Source organism: Mizuhopecten yessoensis, unplaced genomic scaffold (genome assembly GCF_002113885.1).
Source record: "Mizuhopecten yessoensis strain PY_sf001 unplaced genomic scaffold, ASM211388v2 scaffold6821, whole genome shotgun sequence".
NCBI lineage: Eukaryota > Metazoa > Mollusca > Bivalvia > Pectinida > Pectinidae > Mizuhopecten > Mizuhopecten yessoensis.
In genome coordinates, this window is record NW_018406741.1 from 110,883 (window position 1) to 131,453 (window position 20,571).

A 20,571-nucleotide genomic window follows, 5' to 3' on the forward strand; every position below is an offset into this window, starting at 1 on the left:
AGTGTTCCTGTTACAAGTGTTACCTGTATAGACAGTGTTCCTGTTACAAGTGTTCCCTGTATAGATAGAGTTCCTGTTACAAGTGTTACCTGTATAGACAGTGTTCCTGTTACAAGTGTTACCTGTATAGACAGTGTTCCTATTACAAGTGTTCCCTGTATAGACAGTGTTCCTGTTACAAGTGTTACCTGTATAGACAGTGTTCCTGTTACAAGTGTTCCCTGTATAGACAGTGTTCCTGTTACAAGTGTTACCTGTATAGACAGTGTTCCTGTTACAAGTGTTCCCTGTATAGACAGTGTTCCTGTTACAAGTGTTACCTGTATAGACAGTGTTCCTGTTACAAGTGTTCCCTGTATAGACAGTGTTCCTGTTACAAGTGTTACCTGTATAGACAGTGTTCCTGTTACAAGTGTTCCCTGTATAGATAAGTTCCTGTTACAAGTGTTCCCTGTATAGATAATGTTCCTGTTACAAGTGTTACCTGTATAGACAGTGTTCCTGTTACAAGTGTTACCTGTATAGACAGTGTTCCTGTTACAAGTGTAACCTGTAAAGGCAATGTTCCTGTTACAAGTGTTCCCTGTGTTACAAGTGTTACCTGATGTAACTGATCCTTCCAAACGTATAACAAGTTTCAGATTTGTTGATTGATACGCGAAGTTTTGATAGATGGCATCCTAACATGTACATACAATGTTTTTAAGTCATGATGTACAATTATAATCTACATGCACATGCAGAAGACTTATTGATCTATGATCTGATAATCAATTATTTACCCGATATCATCAATCACAGCAACAAAATTCTGTTGAAGAGAACACTTTTTAATGTCCCCTATTTTTTCATTGTTAACTCATCTTAAAATCAAAAGGAAGATGTGTTTAAGTTTCAGAAAGATGGCTTATACATGTTTTACTGATCCCAAACCTGGGAGCCTCCTTCAGTTTTCTTGTCCCGAACACTTGAACAACTTTCAACCAAATCAAATCAAGCACGAGTCACAGAGCTAATTGGATTCTTAATATGGAAGACAATAATTACAGTGTAAGAGAAACACATACCAATAAGCCTTTCATAGTTGATACCCTTCTCAGATTTACTAGACACAGACCAGGGGGTGACTTCATCTTCCTCCTCTTCCTCCCCTGTAACCTGCTCAGTGGTCTTGTCGGGAACCTGCTCAGTCGAAGCCATGTTTCACAGTGGAGTCTACTCACTACACAGGCCCAGTAATATAAATACCCAGTAGATAGGGGGTTATTTTTATTGCCAGCTCATTCATGATTTTCCAAGAACTGTGGTATTGCATCATTGTGTACTTTTTGTACACATGACATTACATGTACATAGAGGATTAACCTTATCATCTCAGCAAACACTACAGCAACTTTCACTTTCTAAGTCATAAAAAAAATCCCATTTATACTTTCGTTTTAGATATACTTTACAATGGTGCTGGAACAATGCCATATAATTTGCCACACACATTTTTGTTTGAAACATATCTGGCATAGTTTGTATGAATGTATATTGGAAGGTTAACTAATTATAGACTGTCTTTCTCCATGAAGGCCATCTTAGGTGTTATGACGGGAAGGAAAGATCAACTTACTACAGTAGTTTATTCTAGATAAAGAATGCTTTGTCATTATGAAACAACTGGTCCCTTAGTTTCTTAATGGGGTTCCTGAACTGAATATTTTCACAGGAAAGCATTACTCAAACTCTTTTGAAAATTTCCTGAACTCCACTATGCTAATTTCCATTACAAATACAAAAGTGAACGAATTTTCTATAGTGTTAGCTAATTAGGGCACCTCAAGAGTTACAGAACTAAAGTACTATAAACTCTTTGACACCTTTTGTGATCACTACTTTATAAAACCCTCTTTAAGATAAAAACATATGTACATGTGTATTACTCATCATTGCATCATACAAACACAAAATACAGATAAGGCTAAAGGCTCAATTCCCAACCTTTTATTATAGTATCTATACAACTCAGTATGGGAACAATCCAAATACAAACAAACCTGATATCATACACTAAACTTGTGACTCAGTCTTAACCAAGTTTCTAAAATATGTTGTAGTTTTTCTTCCTGGAATCGGGAACTTTCATGATTGCATCACCTATCTGTTATTGTGAAACATTGCATCATACGCTGTATTTCCTGGAGCCTCCTCTTGGCTAAGCTTGGGGAAGCGTTCCAAGTACCACCCCGCTACAGGAGACAGTGACTCATAGTACAACTAAACCACATACTTGTTTGTAATGTGTGCAAAAATGGCTATATATTTACGCTGTCGGCCAATAATGCCATGCAGGCTATACAATGTATTCAAAGTTGTTGGTTATATAAATGTTGTCAGCTCAAAAGCCAATTGTCCAGTCAAATTTATTGCAACAGAATTTTAGTTTGTGCTTTTTCATAATAATGTAAATGCATATATGATAATAGAAACAAGAGGCCCACATGGCCTGTATCACTCATGTAGATAACGCCAGACCCAAGGGCTGAACCTGGAAACATGATTGGTGTTTATATATTCATGCCCAGCAAGCGTATTATATATTTGTTTATAAGTCTGGGATCTCAAAAACTTTGATAATTATGGCCCCATGGGATTTAGGGCAATGCCAGAACCCTGAACTAATTCTGGTAGCATACTTGTGTTGTTTTCTTTATTCCCAGCAGCTGTATACATACTCATAGGGTAGGGATTTCAACAGTTTCAATTATCATCCAGGGACTAAATTTCAGGTAATTAGTTTGATTGGGTTTAATGTCCTAACTGCCAAGGTCATTTAAGGACACACCTCAATGTGTGCAAGCTTAAAGGCATGCATGTTTGTGTGTGTGCTGGAGGCAGTATATTGTTGTATTTGCCCCCTTGCAATAGCGAGACTCTGATGCCGACTTAATAGTGTTACCTCACTGAAATGCCATGCCAAAGGCACCCAGCACAGTATTCCACCTGGTCATATTATACTGACAACGGGTGAACCAGTTGTAGCAATTGCCCTAAATCCTGAATGTTAAGTAGCTATAGTGAATAATAACTACCTTTTTTTTTAAGGATTTGGTATGTCCCAGCCTGGAGACAGATTTCATTGCCTTTCTCACTAGGTTGAACAGTAAACATTAAGGCTGAAAGTAAGCCTGAAGTAATGCCAGGCAAGGTGTCAGAAAACTAAAGGTTGTTTGGAAGTAGACAAAAAACAGAAATATCCCAAATGGGTACAACAAATTCATTTTGGTCACTTCTGTGTCCCTTAGTAGAGGGCAAAAAAGGAAATCCCCAATTCTGCAGGGGGTTCCCACATTAGTCGCCTCTTACAACATGTAGTGGTTAACAGCAGGTATGATCCTTTTCTCAATTCCCAACCCGCTTGGGTGACCAACCCAAATGGTACAATGTACATGTGTAATGCATATGTCTCCATGACAAACAGTTGTATCTATAGGAGGGGGATCACATCTGAAGGGCCAATCCTGTTAGTATGGATGTATTTGTTTCACAATATCTAATTTGTGTACATATTAAGTTACAGGATTGGGACCTAAAGAGTGTTTATATTATGATTCCTATTGGGCCTCGATTTGGAAAGAATCTAAGACAACTTCTAGTGGCAAACATAATTTTATATTCATCTCTTCATGTCTGGAAGTTGTATTCGTGTTATAATTGTAGGTTGGGGATCTTCATTCTTTTCAAATCATGACCTCATTCCCCTATTGGACCCTACCCCTGGGTTGGGGACAGACCCCAAGGCAAATTCTGGTAGGATGAATCTATCTGTCAATCTTTAGACCATTTCAAGATTATGACCCATATCCCTCTGCCTTCACAAAGACCCAAGGCCCAAGGATGCTCTTAATCATATGTTGTTTAATTTCCTTTTAATATCCATATACAGAAAGAGACAAATTGAAAATATTTACCTCTATTTCCTCTATCATGCCCTACCCCTCTGGCCTCTACCCACAGGGGGACCATACCTTCTGTTTGTACAACATTGAATTTCCTTGGCCCAAGGATACTCCAATGCAAACTTGGAGAAAAAATCCTTTTACTTTTATTTTTATCTATTTTTACCTATTGGGCCATCTATGGCCCCTGACAGAACCACATCATCTGTTTATAAATACAAACCTTGATTTTTCTTAAACAATATTTTTAATGTGGATGCTTCAAATCAAATTTAGACAAATTCCTTTATTCCTTATACATAAGATGGTTTTTAAATATTTACTTCTACTTCCCCCATGTGCCCAAAACCTTTGTCTCTGGGGTGAGGGGTTTGGGGGCACATCTTCTATTTTGATTCCCCTTCCACCAAAAATGCTCAAAAGCAAATTTTAATGGAATCCATGCATTTAATCATTGAGACGGAGAAGGATTTCAAACATTGAACTTTATTGTCTTGATTGGGCCCTGTCCCTTTGCCCCTGCCAGAGATGCCACACCTTCTGTTCATACAAAACTGACTTCCTTCAGTCCAACAATTCTAGACAAAATTTTGTGAAAATAAACTAAGGTGTTCTGGACAAGTGCCAGCTGGTATTTAAAGAAAAAATTTACAATGACAAACAGATAATGCACAGATGGAAGATGCCATGCCATGGCATAAGCTCTGACACATTGCACTTCAGGCCAAGTAAGGTAAAAAGTCTACTAAATGCCCCTGCTAGGAGCTGAACCCGGATCTCTGGTTTACTAAATATATAGTCTTACACTCTACAAAATGAGCTGAAGAGAAATTCTCCCTAACCGAGTAGGTAGGAAGTAGCTAGCATTTTGTATAGGTATACAGTACTAAAGGAGAAATAGTCCAGAAAACCCATGTCCACAGAGAGACGGACATCCTTAATGTATAATAATATCAGTCAATTATTCCACAAAGGACTAACAGCTGCTATCTGTTGATAATATAGATCACAAGCTTACCTATCAGCTTCCAATGGTTGATGCCTTTTTTAGACTTGATTTCAACCTGATACGGGTTGACAATATCCTCGTCTTCATGACTATCCTGGTGCTCCACCCCAGTGACCAGCATATCCCCCTCAACCTTGGCCTGTTCCTCAGTCATAGTTACAAAACAATGACAAAGACTAGAGATGCTATCACCCACAGGGAACACCCTGTGTTCAACCTTCTGATTTCAAACGAAAAAGTAAATGAGAATGACTATATGTACCATAAACAGGTACTGTACCTACATAGTTCCTTCAACTCTTCGGAGGTTATCAGCTGTTAATTTATATTGACACGTCATATAAAATTATTCATATATATATATTCCTGGAACCGTCTCCAAATAGATCTGAATGACGATACCCTCGGCGCTTAACTTACTTGGGGTATATAGTCCCAAGTAACAAGACTGTGTATAAAGAGTGAAGACAGAAGTTTGACTGATGACAGGAATTTCAAGTAACTGTGAGAAACCAAGTTAGATAATCTGATTTTAACAAGGTCTTTGTCCATAAATATACATTATACAAACAAACGAAGAAAAAGTCCTTCTAAATTAAGATACAATGCAATGCCCTCCATGATGTCATTAATTCCTGGAACTTTTCTCAAAATTCATTTGAAGAAATGGCGACACCCTTGACGCTTAACTTACTTTGGGTATATAAACAATAGTCCCGAGCCAAGTAAAAAGAAGTTGTGTATGAAGACAGATCAAAAAGACTGATGGGATTTCAAGTAACTGTGAGAAACCAAGTTAGATAATCTGATTTTAACAAGGTCTTTGTCATTGGAATGATCCGCTTTAAATTAGTATTTACATCACATTAGCTAATGATATATATATGTAATTGCTTATATTATAACAGAGCCTTGACGGACACCAGTAGACTATCGCAATTAATAATATCTGTTACAACCACATAAATATACATTATACAAACAAACAAAGAAAAACTCCCTCTAAACTAAGATACAATACAAAGCCCTCCATGATGTCATTCCTTTATACCACAAAACACACCTTGAAAATATACAACATTGCATTATAATAGGATCAGATGACGTCATTTGTTTTAGGTGACAAATTTAATATTGCTGTCCTTCACAAACAATACCATGCAGTGGCGGATTCAGAGACCTATCTTGGGGGGGAGGGGGGTGTTCCATGTGGGGGAAAATTGGGGAAAATTGAGGAAAATGGTGAAAATACATGATTTTTAAAGAAAATTCTCAGGGTTGGGGGGTTTCCTGAAGCCCAAAAAACCCTCTGGATCTGCCACTGCCATGAATAGTTTGACAATCAGAGTGTACTGTGTCCTACCTGTATCAATTGTATTGATTAATGTATATGATAATTGTATTAATTGTATATCTATGTACTGTAAAGCACTTTAGAGTGGCTTATGTTAACTAGATAGGGCGATATATCAAATGCAGTACATGTATATCATTATTATTATTACCTATACCAAAGGAAAACAAATATATACCAAATAGCCCAAGCAGAGTAAAACTTATTATAAACTGGTCTGGGATTGGTAAAAAATGTTTTATATCAAATTTGTTTAATTCATTATCAATGAACTTGAGAGCTAGCCGTAGCCTCAGCTCTAGCATGCAGATGGCTATATATCACCACCTTTGGCCTATTTGTTGTTCAGAAGAATTCATAAAAGCTTTAAAAGATTTGACCCCAGTAACCCTGATGGATGTTCAAGGTCATTTGTTTTGAATCTTGGCGCCCACCATCGTACCATCATCATTAGTTCTTTGTCAGTTTGATCTGTTCTCTTCTTTTCTCTTATCTGTTTGATCAACTTAAGTTCTCAATTCAAGATGGCTGGCTGTCAGCCATTTTGGTTTTCCTTTCAGTCCCAACATTCGTTATTTGTAACTTTGAACTATGGTGAACCTTCATGTGAAATTTGAGAAAGATCCCTCCAGTGCTTTTTGAAAAATAGCGCTAACAAACTTGAACTCTCAAATCCAAGATGGCTGCCTTAGTTTTGTGATTAGTCCCAAAAAACAATCTGCATAACTACGGACCATTGGGAACCTTCATGTCAAATTTGAGAAAGATCCCTGAAGTACTTTCTTAGAAATAGCAATAACAAGAATTGTTTAAGGACGGCCAGAATGAAGGATGGATGGACCACAGACGCAGGGTGATTTGAATGATGATGGTGGGCTAAAAACTTGACGATTCTCCACTCTAGCATGCTACTGGCATGACCTAACACCTCGTGGTTATTCCAATTTCTGTTTTTACATACATGTTGGTCCTTCATCTTAGCATGGTACAGGCAAAATATCATCTCCCTAGGCCTTTTGCAACGTTTTTTTCATCGGTAGACTTTGTTTAAAGCAACAAGACTGAAATACTCTGGGGACCCCAAGATGCTCACCTGATTTACAGTATATGGTCTTTCATTTCAAACTATCTAGCACTCCATGTAAGCAAGCTGCAGGCACCTAGCACCTACAGTTACCAACTTGATAAAGCCATATACTCAAGGAAGTGGGAGAGAATTCATACTAAAGGGTTGTTTATGATTCACAACTCCATAAAATGGGATGATCATATTCGTAACATCACAAATAAAGCAAATTCCATGCTCAGTTTCTTACGAAGAAAACGACGACTTGCAGGACTTTATTGAGAAGTTATAAAGATGAAATAAACAAAATATAATTAACAGCAGTGTTCTGAGTGGAAAAAAACTTTCACAGTGCTAGACCTGGATGTCAACATTGGACTTCAGATTGGTATACAATCGGTCTAACCAATTGAGCTACCAGGTCAATAGAGATGTTCTGGCCCTACTAGTTCTTTGTTACAGTTATATCCAAACAGAAGTTAAAGGGAGATAATTATATATATAGCTGTATTTACAAAAATCACAGTGCAATAGGACAAGGATCCTTAAGATGTCTTTGTATGAGCAACTCTCTGTGAGGTTTCTCTGAGATGTACAACAGGTGCTGGACACACTGGTGTGATGTTTATATACTACAGTATTTAAACCCCACTTCCTTGAACTCTGTTTACTCAAATTCCCCTCATTTGTCGAACAATTCATTTGGTCCAGACCGACTTCGTATATTTCTTTGTAAAGTAACCTCGGATTAGTCGAATACCCCTCATTGGTCGAACAGTTTGTTTGGTCCCATCCAATTTGTACACATTCTTTGTATAGTAACCTCGGATTAGTCAAACCGTTATTCCTCCAATACCCTGTATTCCTCAAACAAAAATTTGTCCCTGACTCATCATTTATCCTATATATTTGTCGGACAGGTATGACATGTCTCGATCTCGAGGCACAGGCTGCTGTCCATGTTCATTTTGCTTAAACAGGTGTCGGCTGGATGTCAGATTATTAGAGGATTAATGACAGTATATTTAACTGTTACCCTGTTGTAGTTGCATTATCATTTTGTGTGCATATTTATTTTTTCCAGATGATGTTTTGACATCGATGATTTGGCAGAAGTGCTAATTCACTTGATGTGTAAAACCGTATTTCGGCATGGAAATATATTTAGTGGAAATCACATAGTGGATTCTCGACCAACTTTAAAGATATTCAAACTTGAATATGTCGTGATTGTTTATTTCGTTATCAATCAACATTATGATAACAAGGATTTAAGATTTTCTTCATTTTAAAATTATCAGAGTTCCTCTCGTTTTGGTATTTTGTAAAATTTATCTTCAAACTGTTGAAGTTGGTCAGTACAATTTAGAAAATTAAACGACAAGTACGTTTTGACACATGCAGCTTTTTAATTTTATTTACTTTCTGAATATGGGTGGCTATGTTTTCATTGTTTAGCTATTTTAAATCTTTTTTTCTTCTATCATCTACTATCAGCGATATTTGCAGTGCTCGTAGTCTGTGTGTTGTCCCACCTCATGTAAAAAAAACGATGATTTCGACTAAACCTCATGTATTCCTCGAACTTTTGATCTGAACCTTACGAGTTCGAGTTAGCGGGGTTTTACAGTATATAAACTTTCATATAGTTATATACATCATATCGGTGTTCAGCACCTGTGAGATGTACATAATTTGGTATCAACTGCAAGGCCTAATAGACGACGTTTATGCAAATTGAACCTCAACACACTTGCAGTATATATATAAGACTTCAATGCTTACTGATTAACTTGGCGTAGTCTATGCCTTTCTGTGAAGAGCTTGAAACATTCCATGGGTTAACCACATCTCCACTTCCTTCATCCATAGACAATTTAGCAAGTTTCTCGGCGTCTGTAGCCATTTTTGCAATATCCTTGTTCTACTGATTTTGGTTTCTCCTTTTTCAGTGAAACATCCACTAATTCTACTTATTGAATATTCCGTTGTGCCTCAATCAGCTGTGCTTATATCATGTTTATAGATCGTTACATGTATACAATATTGTCACAGCTTTCGGTTTCTCACTGGCCACATGTGTTGCATCACCACGTCGAGGTCCTTTGTAACACGATCGTTGATTGGTCAGAAAACGGAAATGTATTATATTTTGTGCGGAGCTACAATATGTCTGCGCTCTTGATATAAACAGATAGCGAGAGTGATTCGTGGCTACACGTTTAAATGCGGATAAAATTACGACTTAATGTATGAAAATGAATGTGGATTGACATAGCTTGCAATGAATGCCTTACTTAATTATGGAAGCGATGACACTGATGATGATAACGCAAAAGGGGACCAGGGAGAAGACAATCGGGTCCAACCACAAGAAACATTTGACTTCTTCAACTTGAACACAAGGGTTGAATTCGATGAAGAGGAGCCGAAAATCAAACAATTGAAAACGGTATTGACGGCATCATCCGGTCTTACTGTCGAAGTGCCTTCCAATGAATTCTGGGAGCCTGTCTCTTCTGATGACATAAAGTTTGTCACAGTAGCACACGATAAAAGAGAATGTAATGCAATCTGTTCATGCAGAAACGAGAACAGAAGAGAGCGGGTAGATTTTGAATGTAAAACTCGTAACTTGAGGCATGCTCCATCACAATACAAACCTGCGCGTTCACAGATAGTCGCAACTGCTTCAGAAAATGAGCAAACAGGAAATGCCCGACATGTTAGCCGAGAACAAAGACAGGCCAAATCTGTACAAGGACAAGTTAAAAACAAAATTGGGAAAAATAATGTTGATAGTCAAATCAACAACAGAAAATTATTTTTCCTGCATTCAAAGATCAAATCTTATCTGAATGGAAAACTGATCTTCAGAATACCAAATAATGTGGAACAAGATACAACAGGACATTCAGGGCCAGTGAACAGAGTTAAATGGAACACTGCAATTTACAGTCATTTACTAATGTCCGTTTCTATGGATGGCACGGTCAAGGTGTGGAACTTCTGGTCCAGCCTGGATCCATGTGTAAAGACGCTTAATATTCATACAAAGGCAGTGAGAGATGCTTGCTGGGGTCATTCTGGCAAAGAAATAATATCTTGTGGATATGATAAAATGGTAATCCTGTCTGATGTTGACACAGGTATACATTTCTTATCAATGCTTCATGATAGTATCAGTTATACTTATATTCAATTTTATCAAATGTTGACAAATTCACTGTAATATTGTGCTTCATTGTGGGATATAAATCATCTTATTGTTGCTCAAACACAAGTAGCCTGTTATCATGCTCAATCAGATTATCAATTCTTAGTCCAAGTGAAAACATTTCATTTTCTGAATTCTCCTGTTTATTTTGTGATTTTGTTAAATGATAGGTTCAGTGTAATAAATATGAATATAAATGAATGTTTTCTTTTTTGCAAAGGTCAACAATTGACAACTTTTCAACACGAAAATTATGTGAATTGTGTTAAGTGTCACCCAGATAATACCAATATATTTGTGTCGGGATCCTATAACATACTACAGGCCTGGGACAGACGTACACCGGACAGACCTGTTAGAGAATTCATCTACAAGGACAACACTGGACAGGTAGATAATTAGTCTGTTAATAAAGACATGTTGTACATATAGAGCAACTCGTTAAGTACGTAAAATGTTCCACTTTAAACCATATTAAAGCTCAGTTGAATTCACATTTTTTTATTGTTATTTTCATTTGAAAAAATACTGTTTACTAAATTCTATAAAATAAACAGCTTAAAATTTGCATGGATTCATTTGGCAAAAATGTTCAAAACATCTGTGTCAAAAGGATGAATAGAATGGACCAGACAAGTAAATGATTCAGCACTTTCTCTGATGAACCATGTAACTAAAGTGATTACACACAACAATAGACACCACATTAAATTACTTACACATCTTTTACAACAATACTACTATTAATGCTATAAACTGTGGGCAATCATTTTTAGGTTCTGTATTTCCTTATTTATTCTTTGTAGGTCCAAGATGTGATATTTTCAGCTGATGGAAGCAGCATGTTTTCATCCTGTGATTTATTGAGTCGTGACTCTGCTGATAGGAACCTGATGGCTTGGGATTTCAGTAGTGGGGTGGTTCTCTCCAACCAAATATACCAGGTAACAGTTATTATCTCTTATTGCCTCACTGGATTAAACATAGGAAAAGTTACCTCCCCTTGATCCACCACCATGTCTGGCAGTGGTTACCTCCCCTTATCTCACCAGGCCCACAGTTATGTCCCTCCGTCTCACCAGGTACACCTGTTAAGGGTTCTATACCCTTGTCCAATCAGACACACCAGTTGTTGCAACACAAAATACCCGATCTAACCTGTATTGTCTGCTGTGATAGTTATTTCCATTATAGTTAGAGAAATTTGAATATTGTGTTTTCCAAGATACATACTTTCATTGATTTTAGTGAAACAAATATTCATGTTTCTCCATATTTCAGTGCACCAAAAACTGAACAAGGTTACAGTTTTATATATCAACAACCAAAACTTGATCACTTGACAGAAATATGATGACTTTGTAGCTTTGAGAAAAATAAGTTTATTTTTCATGAGATTTGTCTTGTCAAAAAGGTAATTACACTTTATTTGGATGATATTTGATAACATATGATGTAAGTATTTTATCTTTTTCCTTAAAAAAATCACAAATGATACTGGCTACGATGTTACATAATGATAGTGCTATCAGTTATATATTTCCTCTCTCAGGAGCGATACAGCTGTACAAGGCTCAAGCTACACCCGACTGAGGGCCACTTCCTAGCTCAAACTAATGGCGACTACATAGCCATCTTCTCTACACAAAAGCCCTACAAACTCAACAAGGCCAAGCGCTTTCAGGGTCACAAGGTAAAACTCCACTTGTTCACTTCTTTGGTGTGTAGTGGTCAAGATAATTGAAAGTGTAATAAGCAATTATTAAGTGAATTAAGTTTCACAGTAACTTACTAATTAAGAGATTATGGTATAGGGCATTTTAAGGAAATTTTAGCAAGGCATGTTGGAAACCACGACAAATAGCCCAATACAGACAGAATACGTTACAGTTAGTAAAATATGCATCACCAACAATTCAGATAAGATTTAATTACATAAATAACCGAAGGAGTCAAGTTAGATATGATCATTTTCTGGTTCAGTTTCTGTGGAAAGGTAGTACAAATTTGGTACTCACTTTTATATCAAATATGTGGTACTATATCTCCAGCACTCTAAACAAATGTACAAAAGTAACATTTATTAACTCATCTGTTACTACAGGGGAACGGCTACGCAGTTGGATTTGACTTGTCTGTAGATGGGTCACTAGTGGTCAGTGGCAGTGCTGATGGTGACACTTACTTTTACAATTACCACACTGGACGGCTCCTTCGCACACTGACCACTGGTCTGGACATTTGTACAGATGTGGCCATACATCCTGTATTGACCAGCACAGTTGCATGCTGTGGATGGAATGGACACATACAGGTATGGAGATGACCATTACTGACCAATGGAAGTGTTGTGATAGCCATGAACATTATTCTGGCATAAAGATGACCTTAACTGACCAAGTGTTGTGGCTGGTGATATTGACTGATCATTATACAGAGGTGTTGTGGTTAGAGAGGATACAAGATGGATGTGCAAGTTCTACACCGGATTAGTTTTGAAGTGATCACTGGTATAAAGCTTATAGGATGAAGTCACACTTCACCATTTTTGAAGTAAATAATGTATTTCTCAAAATACCTTCTTAAAAACAGTTCATATTTACACCGAGTGAGTTAAAAGACTTCTATATTGCTTCAATTTTGGCAGTCAGCACTCGAGTTAAAGGGTCAAAGGTTACCCTTGACCACATGGGAGGTTGCTGTTGAATTATGTATATTATGATAGCCATACTCACTAAGGTTTTTTAAGGGGGGAAAACTGCACATGTGCAGACACAATTTTTCAGGACAAATGTTGGCAGTATAACATAGTTTTACCATTTTGAAGTTAGTCTTGTATCTAATTTGTGATCCTCTGAAAGCTGATTCTTGAAAGATTGAACTTTGGTAATCACAACTGTTCTATCATGTAAGATCTTGTTTACAGTCTCCACACAGCAACATTTCCTTGTTAGTGGATCAGTGTCTACAAAGTGTGTCCATGGATATCAAAAATAAAAACTCCAACTCAGATTAAGATATGGATGAAACTTTTATTTATGTATTTTAGAAAAAGCATAAAAACACAATACCCATCAACATGAAATAAATATACCGTGTAGCACTATTTTGAATTGCTGAGTCTGTGTACAAATAAATATTCCCACAAAATGCTCTCATAAAATAAAATGTATGATAAGCAAAAAAAAAAAAAAAGTTAGAGTCTGACTCAGTAAAACAAATTTAACGACAAATAAAAGTCAATCTATAATCAAATGATCAGAACAATATAACAGACACACACTACCACTGATGATAAAGATTCCAAACCCAGGTGAACATTGCTCTTCATGGTTATAGTTCTGGGAATGATTACTTGGTCAGATGTTGATATTTACAGATGTGAATATTATGAAGGAATATAACTTTTAAATAGTGGTCACAATCTGCTATCATTTGTTGAACAGAAAATTGCTCAGAAAATATAGCATAAGGTTTAAAGATGAAAAGATCAAATAATTCTACCGCTGATTTAAACATCCTTTCAAGGAAGCTCCGTGTGTAGTAGGTATTATTTCAGTGAACATGTACAAGATTGCATACTTGTAGCCAGCAAATACATGTACACATATCATGAAACAACATACACATGAATAAATAGATGTGAAGCACTTAACATGGACTTGTATGCCATGTTAGATAAAATAACTCACTGGTATTGAAATTCATAATGGAAATCAACAAGTTACAATTTGACCAACCAGACGAAACAATGCTGGGAGTGTCTAGTTCATTAGCCAAGGAAGGCCTATAACTGTGTTCTGCTATAAGTTGTAAAGACACATGCAAACCTCTTGTTTATACATCAAGATCTGACATAATATATATCTGTGACGTGCGTTACAGAGACGCATTTATGATATCTAAAAACCACAAACATTCAGTATACCTTTAAACATGATACACAATATATATTGTCACACAAACTTACCTGATAAATACATGTACAGTTGTAAACTTTGAAATCGTGTAGCTTCAGAGTGGTTTATATCGGTAAATTCTGTAGAAAAACAGGGTTGGGGTGGGGCAATTATTTCAAATACATAATCATCATACAAAATATTATATAACTACATATGTATTGTGAAACCTGACTATACTGTTGATAAGTGATATCTAACTGTTAGGACATCCTATAATATCAGATATGATTAGAAAGATTGGTATGTAGGTATTTAACCTTAAGTTTACCGTCTAAACGATTCAGTCCTGTTGATGTAAGTAACAACAGATTTCATTGTAGTATCAAACAAATAAGCCTAAACCCAGGATCAGGATACATGGATACGTGACTAGGATAGCTAGCATTTTTGAACAGAACCTGCTGTTCTGGTCCTGACCAGATCCTAAGTCCATGGACGATTTTATAAACCAGAGTGTCTTCCTAATTTATTGGCACAATTTCATGACACTTCATTGTGACTGAAGTTGTAACATTTCAAGAAAACACCATGTTGTAAACAGAAATGGTTGGCTGTGTCTTTACATGTGATCAGTAAACACCTCTATGAAGTTTGACCCAAGGGTTTAGACCTAGTTTAACACCCAAGAGTTAAAATTTATTAATAGGACTGCACTAATAGGAAATGGTATCATTATTGCCTGTGTTGAACAGTGAAAACTTGGTGTGGCACCTTTAATCACTGTGGATGCTTAAACCTCCAAGGCAGGGATGGATAGAGGCGAAAACAAAGTTACGCTGGCTTTAAACCTCTTCAATTGCAGCTTACCCATACATTATTGCACCATACAATCTAAACAACAGTGTTAACTCACGAAAGAAAATGTGCACATATGAAGATGTACTTCACCACCAACCTAATATCATTCAACATGGGACTAGATTAAATATCTATGCCTACAGTATAACATTTTATATGTACTTAAATTTTGTTAACACTGTATCTTAAATACATGTAATATTTCTATAAACTACATTCCATAATATACAATAACAATGATTTCTATCTGACATGAGTATAAATGATGCTACATAACATTTTGGTAAAATACTGCCTTTAGACTCTAGAAATTAAATAATATATACTTTGTCAAATCAATTTATTTCCAATACACTTTCACTGGATAAGTTACTTTAAACTTGACATATGATATAGAATACCATTGTTGAAGGGAGATAATCCACTCTATTTAAATTGATGTTGCATACAGTATGGCTAGCACAAGTTTGACATTTTAACTGTGACAGCTAAAATCTGACACTTAGGTCCAATCAATATGTCATCTAATAAACCTTTTTAGTTTGTTTTGACTCAACATATTCTTAAATTCTATGTAAATGGTACGCAAAAATTTCAAATACAAATGTCACCTTTTCAAAATGAATTGAAAAAAATCACTATCATCCAGTCTGTTGATTACAACTAATGTATCAAATGCAATATGCTCCTTCATTTTACGTTTTTACATAGCCCTACAATTTGGATGCAACACACCAGGTGTCAGTTAGGCAGCTATCAGTTTGACAACATTGATGCTAGACAAGTCTAAATACAAATCACCAGGACAAACATGCTGTCAAGGTAAAAAACAGACATACAAAACACCACCACAAGAGGGAGATCAATGAACAGACTGCCATATAACACAAATACAGCAAAGAATTGTCACATACAATAAATACTGGAAAGAAAGGTACACACACTGCCACGTACAAGGAGTACAAGACATTTACACACACTGCCACGTACAAGGAGTACAAGACATTTACACTGCCATATACAAGGAGTACAAGACATTTACACACACTGCCACTTACACTGCCATATACAAGGAGTACAAAGACATTTACACTGCCATATACAAGGAATACCTGAGTGTAACTATATACCACTCCATGGTCAAACATCAGTAATATCATATTAGGACATGTTTTCACTCATTCACCCCTGAAATTTCATAATGAACTATTCCAACCTTTTGAATTGGAAGAGTTCAAATGTGTTTTCTGGGGTGAATGAGTTAATGTGTTATTTTTAAAAACAATATTCGCAAACAAATATGATAGTTATATAAGGTTTATTACTTTTTATTGTTATTGATAAATAATTTACTATTTAATTTTCAATTCAGTATTCTTCAGTTGAAACTTTAAAAGAAAAAACAAAATCATGGTACAGAAGTTTCTCATATTTTACAAGTGATTAAGTCTTCAAGTTGACCACAAAATGATGAACCTTATAATTCACATTTTATAAGTTAAGTACATAATGCCATATACTTTAATAAACTCATCATCAATTTCTAAATTTAAAAAGCCCTTAAATACTTGACTTTAAGTTCTGCAGAACAGAATAAAGTGAAGTCTTACATTGTTGAGCAAATTACAAAACCTGAAATATGCACAATTAAAGATAACCTACATTTGGAATGTTGTGAAATTCACATTAATTAATGTATACAATTCTCTCTGTCAGGTTATGACCTCTTTGTCCGTAAAGTCTCATTAATCAGATTAATATACCAGACAAGGATCATGAAAACTAAAGGCTGTTGCATTAAATGTGAAAAGAAAGTCGATGTGTCTCTGGCAGGAACAAGTCAATGTGTCTCAGACAGAAACAAGTCAATGTGTCACGGACAGGAACAAGTCAATGTGTCTCTGGCAGGAACAAGTCAATGTGTCTCATACAGGAAGGAGTCAATATGTCTCAGACAGGAACAAGTCAATGTGTCTCAGATAGGAACAAGTCATTATGTCTCTGACAGGAACAAGCCAATGTGTCTCTGACAGGAACAAGTCAATGTGTCTCTGACAGAAACAAATCCATGTGTCTCAGACAGGAAGGAGTCAATGTGTCTCTGACAGGAACAAGTCAATGTGTCTCGGACAGGAAGGAGTCAATGTGTCTCTGACAGGAACATGTCGATGTGTCACAGACAGGAACGAGTCAATGTGTCTCAGACAGGAACAAGTCAATGTGTCTCTGACAGGAACAAGTCAATATGTCACAGACTGGTGTAAGTCCATGTGTCTCTGACAGGAATAAGTCCATGTGTCTCCGACAGAAACAACTTGATGTTTCACAAACAGGAACGAGATAGCCTATTGTTTGCCATAATAGTGGTACATCCTGTATGTCTCAAAAAAGAACACTGACAGAAAACAAATGTATTCAAGTTAATGCTTCTAGTAACTGTGCTGCTAGTTCCTACATTAGTCTGTAAATGTACAGGTACTAAATGTGTATGAGTGAGGACAGCAGAGGTGGTAGATACCATGTATCACTGCTAGTGTCATTGCAAGTCAACGCAGTTAGTTTATAGTTAAATTAGATTACGGAACATTGCATCACAAATGACTGGCATGTTTTTAAATGGGTAAGTGTTTACAAAGTCATATTAATGGAAATTGAAGCTAAAAGCTTATTATACAAGTTTGTGGCAGCCAATGAGACAACTTGCACTTGCACTGTGCCTTACTTACTGCAGTGTTGTGACCACTAATGCTAGCTTCACCGAGTACACATGTACCAGTAAGACAGGAAAGCAAAGATCACTTACATCAATGACATATCAATGTTATATATACACCAATGACTAGAATGGGTTTTCACAATTGTCCTTTTTCAAGCAAAAACAAATTATTCCTGAAATACCTAATGAATAATTCAACTGTTACATTTATTGTTTATGATACGTATACTTCGGATTTCACCATCTTCAGTTGGTTGAAAAACAATTTAAACAATCCTTTTCACAAAGACACTGATAGTAATACTTTCTGACAGAGAAAGTGAATGACAAATACAAAATATGCATAGCATATTCAGTGGAAGATTACCTTAATATTAATATAAAATAATTGAAGATTGTAATTTCACAATTCCAGGTACCAGATGAAATATCATACACATACATAAAAATGTCAGATTACTTTTTTCCAATATTAACATAATATAACGTAGAGTGGAGGACAATAGAGACTCGCTGAAGCTATGGTTTATAGGCTGCCATTTAACACAAGGATTCAAGATAACCCAGTATTACTACCAAGTCCTTGTTACAACTCAGACTCGTAGAAACATAACAATCAAAGGGAATTAATATCATAACAGACAGAAACGTGAATCAATTCAGTAATACATCACCTCTTTACTAAATAAACCTCTATACTCCTAAAATGATTTTTCAATCCATGTTTGAGAATTCAAAATAAAAGCTTATTTCAAAAAAATATACATTTTAATATTTGGAATGTAGTTAAAGAAATCAAACTTGAACTCATGATATAATTCCATTGTAAATACATGACAACACACCAGCTATCATCGTCTGTGTTCTAATGTAAGATTGCATGTTGTTACTGTCAGCAGTGGAACAACCGTATATAATATGGCCACACTTTGGTTGTTTGGCCTTCAATACTTAAAAGGTCACAACACATACAACTTCAGAGAACCTCTTACTTGTTCCCTATTTCAAGCATCAGGAATCATTTACAGTTTACTGAAAAAATTGCAAATATAACTCACTGTTCGTACCAAAAAATTGTGATTTGTCAACAAACTGTCATTTCACAAATTCAAAAAAACTTTACCACTCCCCAAAAAATGCTTGGGACTGTTTGTAAAATCAGCGTCAGATTAAACCATAAAAACTGTGGTACTGTGAGAAATACTTCTGAATAAGTTAACTGGAGATTTGTGTCTTTGTGACCTCTGATACCCCGTGTCTCCTCTTGCTCCAACTTTCTGTCTCTCCCTGCGTCCAAGCCTCCGTAACGCCACTTGCTTCACACCCCTAGGGCTCCATACTCCAAGTTCCACTGTTCATACTTGGATAACGTATCAACAGGCACACTCTTCCTGATTCGTCGTATAGAGTCTATGAAATCACGGTATGTTATACCCCTCACCTAAGGCAAACAAGAGCACACATCAGTGATGTATAAATACTGTTCAGTCTTATATCTTAGATTAGACTGACTTCTAAATGTATGTTATGATGCTAACATAAGAGGCCTGCACTGATCACCTGGTATTTAATCTCACACTTGTAACCTTAAAATTGGACAAAGGTCAAATATATTCCGATGGACAAAATAAAGCTATAGACTTATTTGGTAAAAACTCCTTTAGCCTTACTGAATTAGTGGGATTTAAAAGATTTACCCATTTCCCCTAATTAGCCCCACCCTCTGCCCAAGGGTGACACACACCTTTCATTTTTTGGCATAATTAAATCCTTGGCTCAGGGATTATTTATACCAAATTTAGTTAAAGATTCTAACACATACTGAAGAAGAAGGACTTTATTACCCCTATTGAGAAAAGCATCCCTGTACCTCTAAGGATGGGGGTACAACCAATTCAAGGTTATGTGAATTAAGTCCAGGACATAATGCCTTTGGGCTAAAATTATTCTCCAAAAACTTATAAAGTTTTAGTTTTACCTTATTTGCATCCACAGTTTTGACCTCTGTTGCTGACAATTCTGAAATAACATAAAAATAGTTCACATGACTATGTTACATGTTCATGATAGGTATGAACCCTAGAACATCTCATCCTTGTATTCACAGAATTCGACAGAGAGCCTCTTCCAACATTTCCAGTCTGGTAGCCTGATTCACTGCAATGCCACTACATTCAGCATGATTTGTAACTGTTTGTACTATGGAAGCCTTGATCACGTATCATTATGTATGCTTGCAGCTTATTTCCGTAGACTATAGTGCCCACTATTATGCAATATTACTTCACAATTGTACAACATCATAAATAGCAATCTTCTGGCTTGACACTATTTTTGACACAAGACTGAGAAAAGGATATTTGCATGCACATGTATTATGACTGGTAAGTATAATCACCACATGTATTATGACTGGTAAGTATAATCACTACATGTATTATGACTGGTAAGTATAATAACTACATGTATTATGACTGGTAAGTATAATCACCACATGTATTATGA

The 20,571-nt window shown here is 36.1% G+C and overlaps 3 protein-coding genes across 5 annotated transcripts in view; 1 reads left to right on the forward strand and 2 right to left on the reverse strand.

The window, feature by feature from the left end:
* Positions 1 to 9,437, reverse strand: part of LOC110452695 (tryptophan--tRNA ligase, cytoplasmic-like) — a 21,676-nt gene extending 12,239 nt beyond the window's left edge. Inside the window, exon 1 of one of the 2 annotated variants that reach the window (XM_021501349.1) lies at positions 9,159 to 9,437. In XM_021501349.1, the coding sequence (XP_021357024.1) occupies positions 9,159 to 9,279 (121 nt within the window). In that variant the 5' untranslated portion in view covers positions 9,280 to 9,437. Of the gene's footprint in view, positions 1 to 1,067; positions 1,246 to 9,158 lie in introns of those variants that run through there. The other variant, XM_021501348.1, reaches the window with a different exon arrangement.
* A 109-nt stretch (positions 9,438 to 9,546) lies between these two features.
* LOC110452694 (WD repeat-containing protein 25-like) lies at positions 9,547 to 16,594 on the forward strand. The gene is made up of 5 exons (XM_021501347.1): positions 9,547 to 10,522; positions 10,811 to 10,980; positions 11,397 to 11,534; positions 12,143 to 12,283; positions 12,695 to 16,594. The coding sequence occupies exons 1-5, from the start codon at positions 9,658 to 9,660 to the stop codon at positions 12,914 to 12,916; spliced, it is 1,536 nt and encodes a 511-aa protein (XP_021357022.1). The 5' UTR covers positions 9,547 to 9,657; the 3' UTR covers positions 12,917 to 16,594.
* Positions 16,595 to 16,692: 98 nt separating this feature from the next.
* LOC110452696 (spastin-like) overlaps positions 16,693 to 20,571 on the reverse strand; it is a 59,472-nt gene continuing 55,593 nt past the window's right edge. For both annotated transcript variants that reach the window (XM_021501351.1, XM_021501350.1), the window contains 2 exons: positions 20,045 to 20,085; positions 16,693 to 19,507 (listed from right to left, as the gene is read on the reverse strand). In XM_021501351.1, the coding sequence (XP_021357026.1) occupies positions 19,385 to 19,507; positions 20,045 to 20,085 (164 nt within the window). In that variant the 3' untranslated portion in view covers positions 16,693 to 19,384. The remainder of the gene's footprint in view (positions 19,508 to 20,044; positions 20,086 to 20,571) is intronic.

Bases quoted from the DNA above. Each gene is read 5' to 3' on its own strand.
- LOC110452694 (XM_021501347.1), top strand. From the start codon at position 9,658: ATGAATGCCTTACTTAATTATGGAAGCGATGACACTGATGATGATAAC. The intron at 10,523-10,810 runs GTATACATTTCT...TTTTTTGCAAAG, and splicing joins CCTGTCTGATGTTGACACAG to GTCAACAATTGACAACTTTT. The intron at 12,284-12,694 runs GTAAAACTCCAC...CTGTTACTACAG, and splicing joins AGCGCTTTCAGGGTCACAAG to GGGAACGGCTACGCAGTTGG.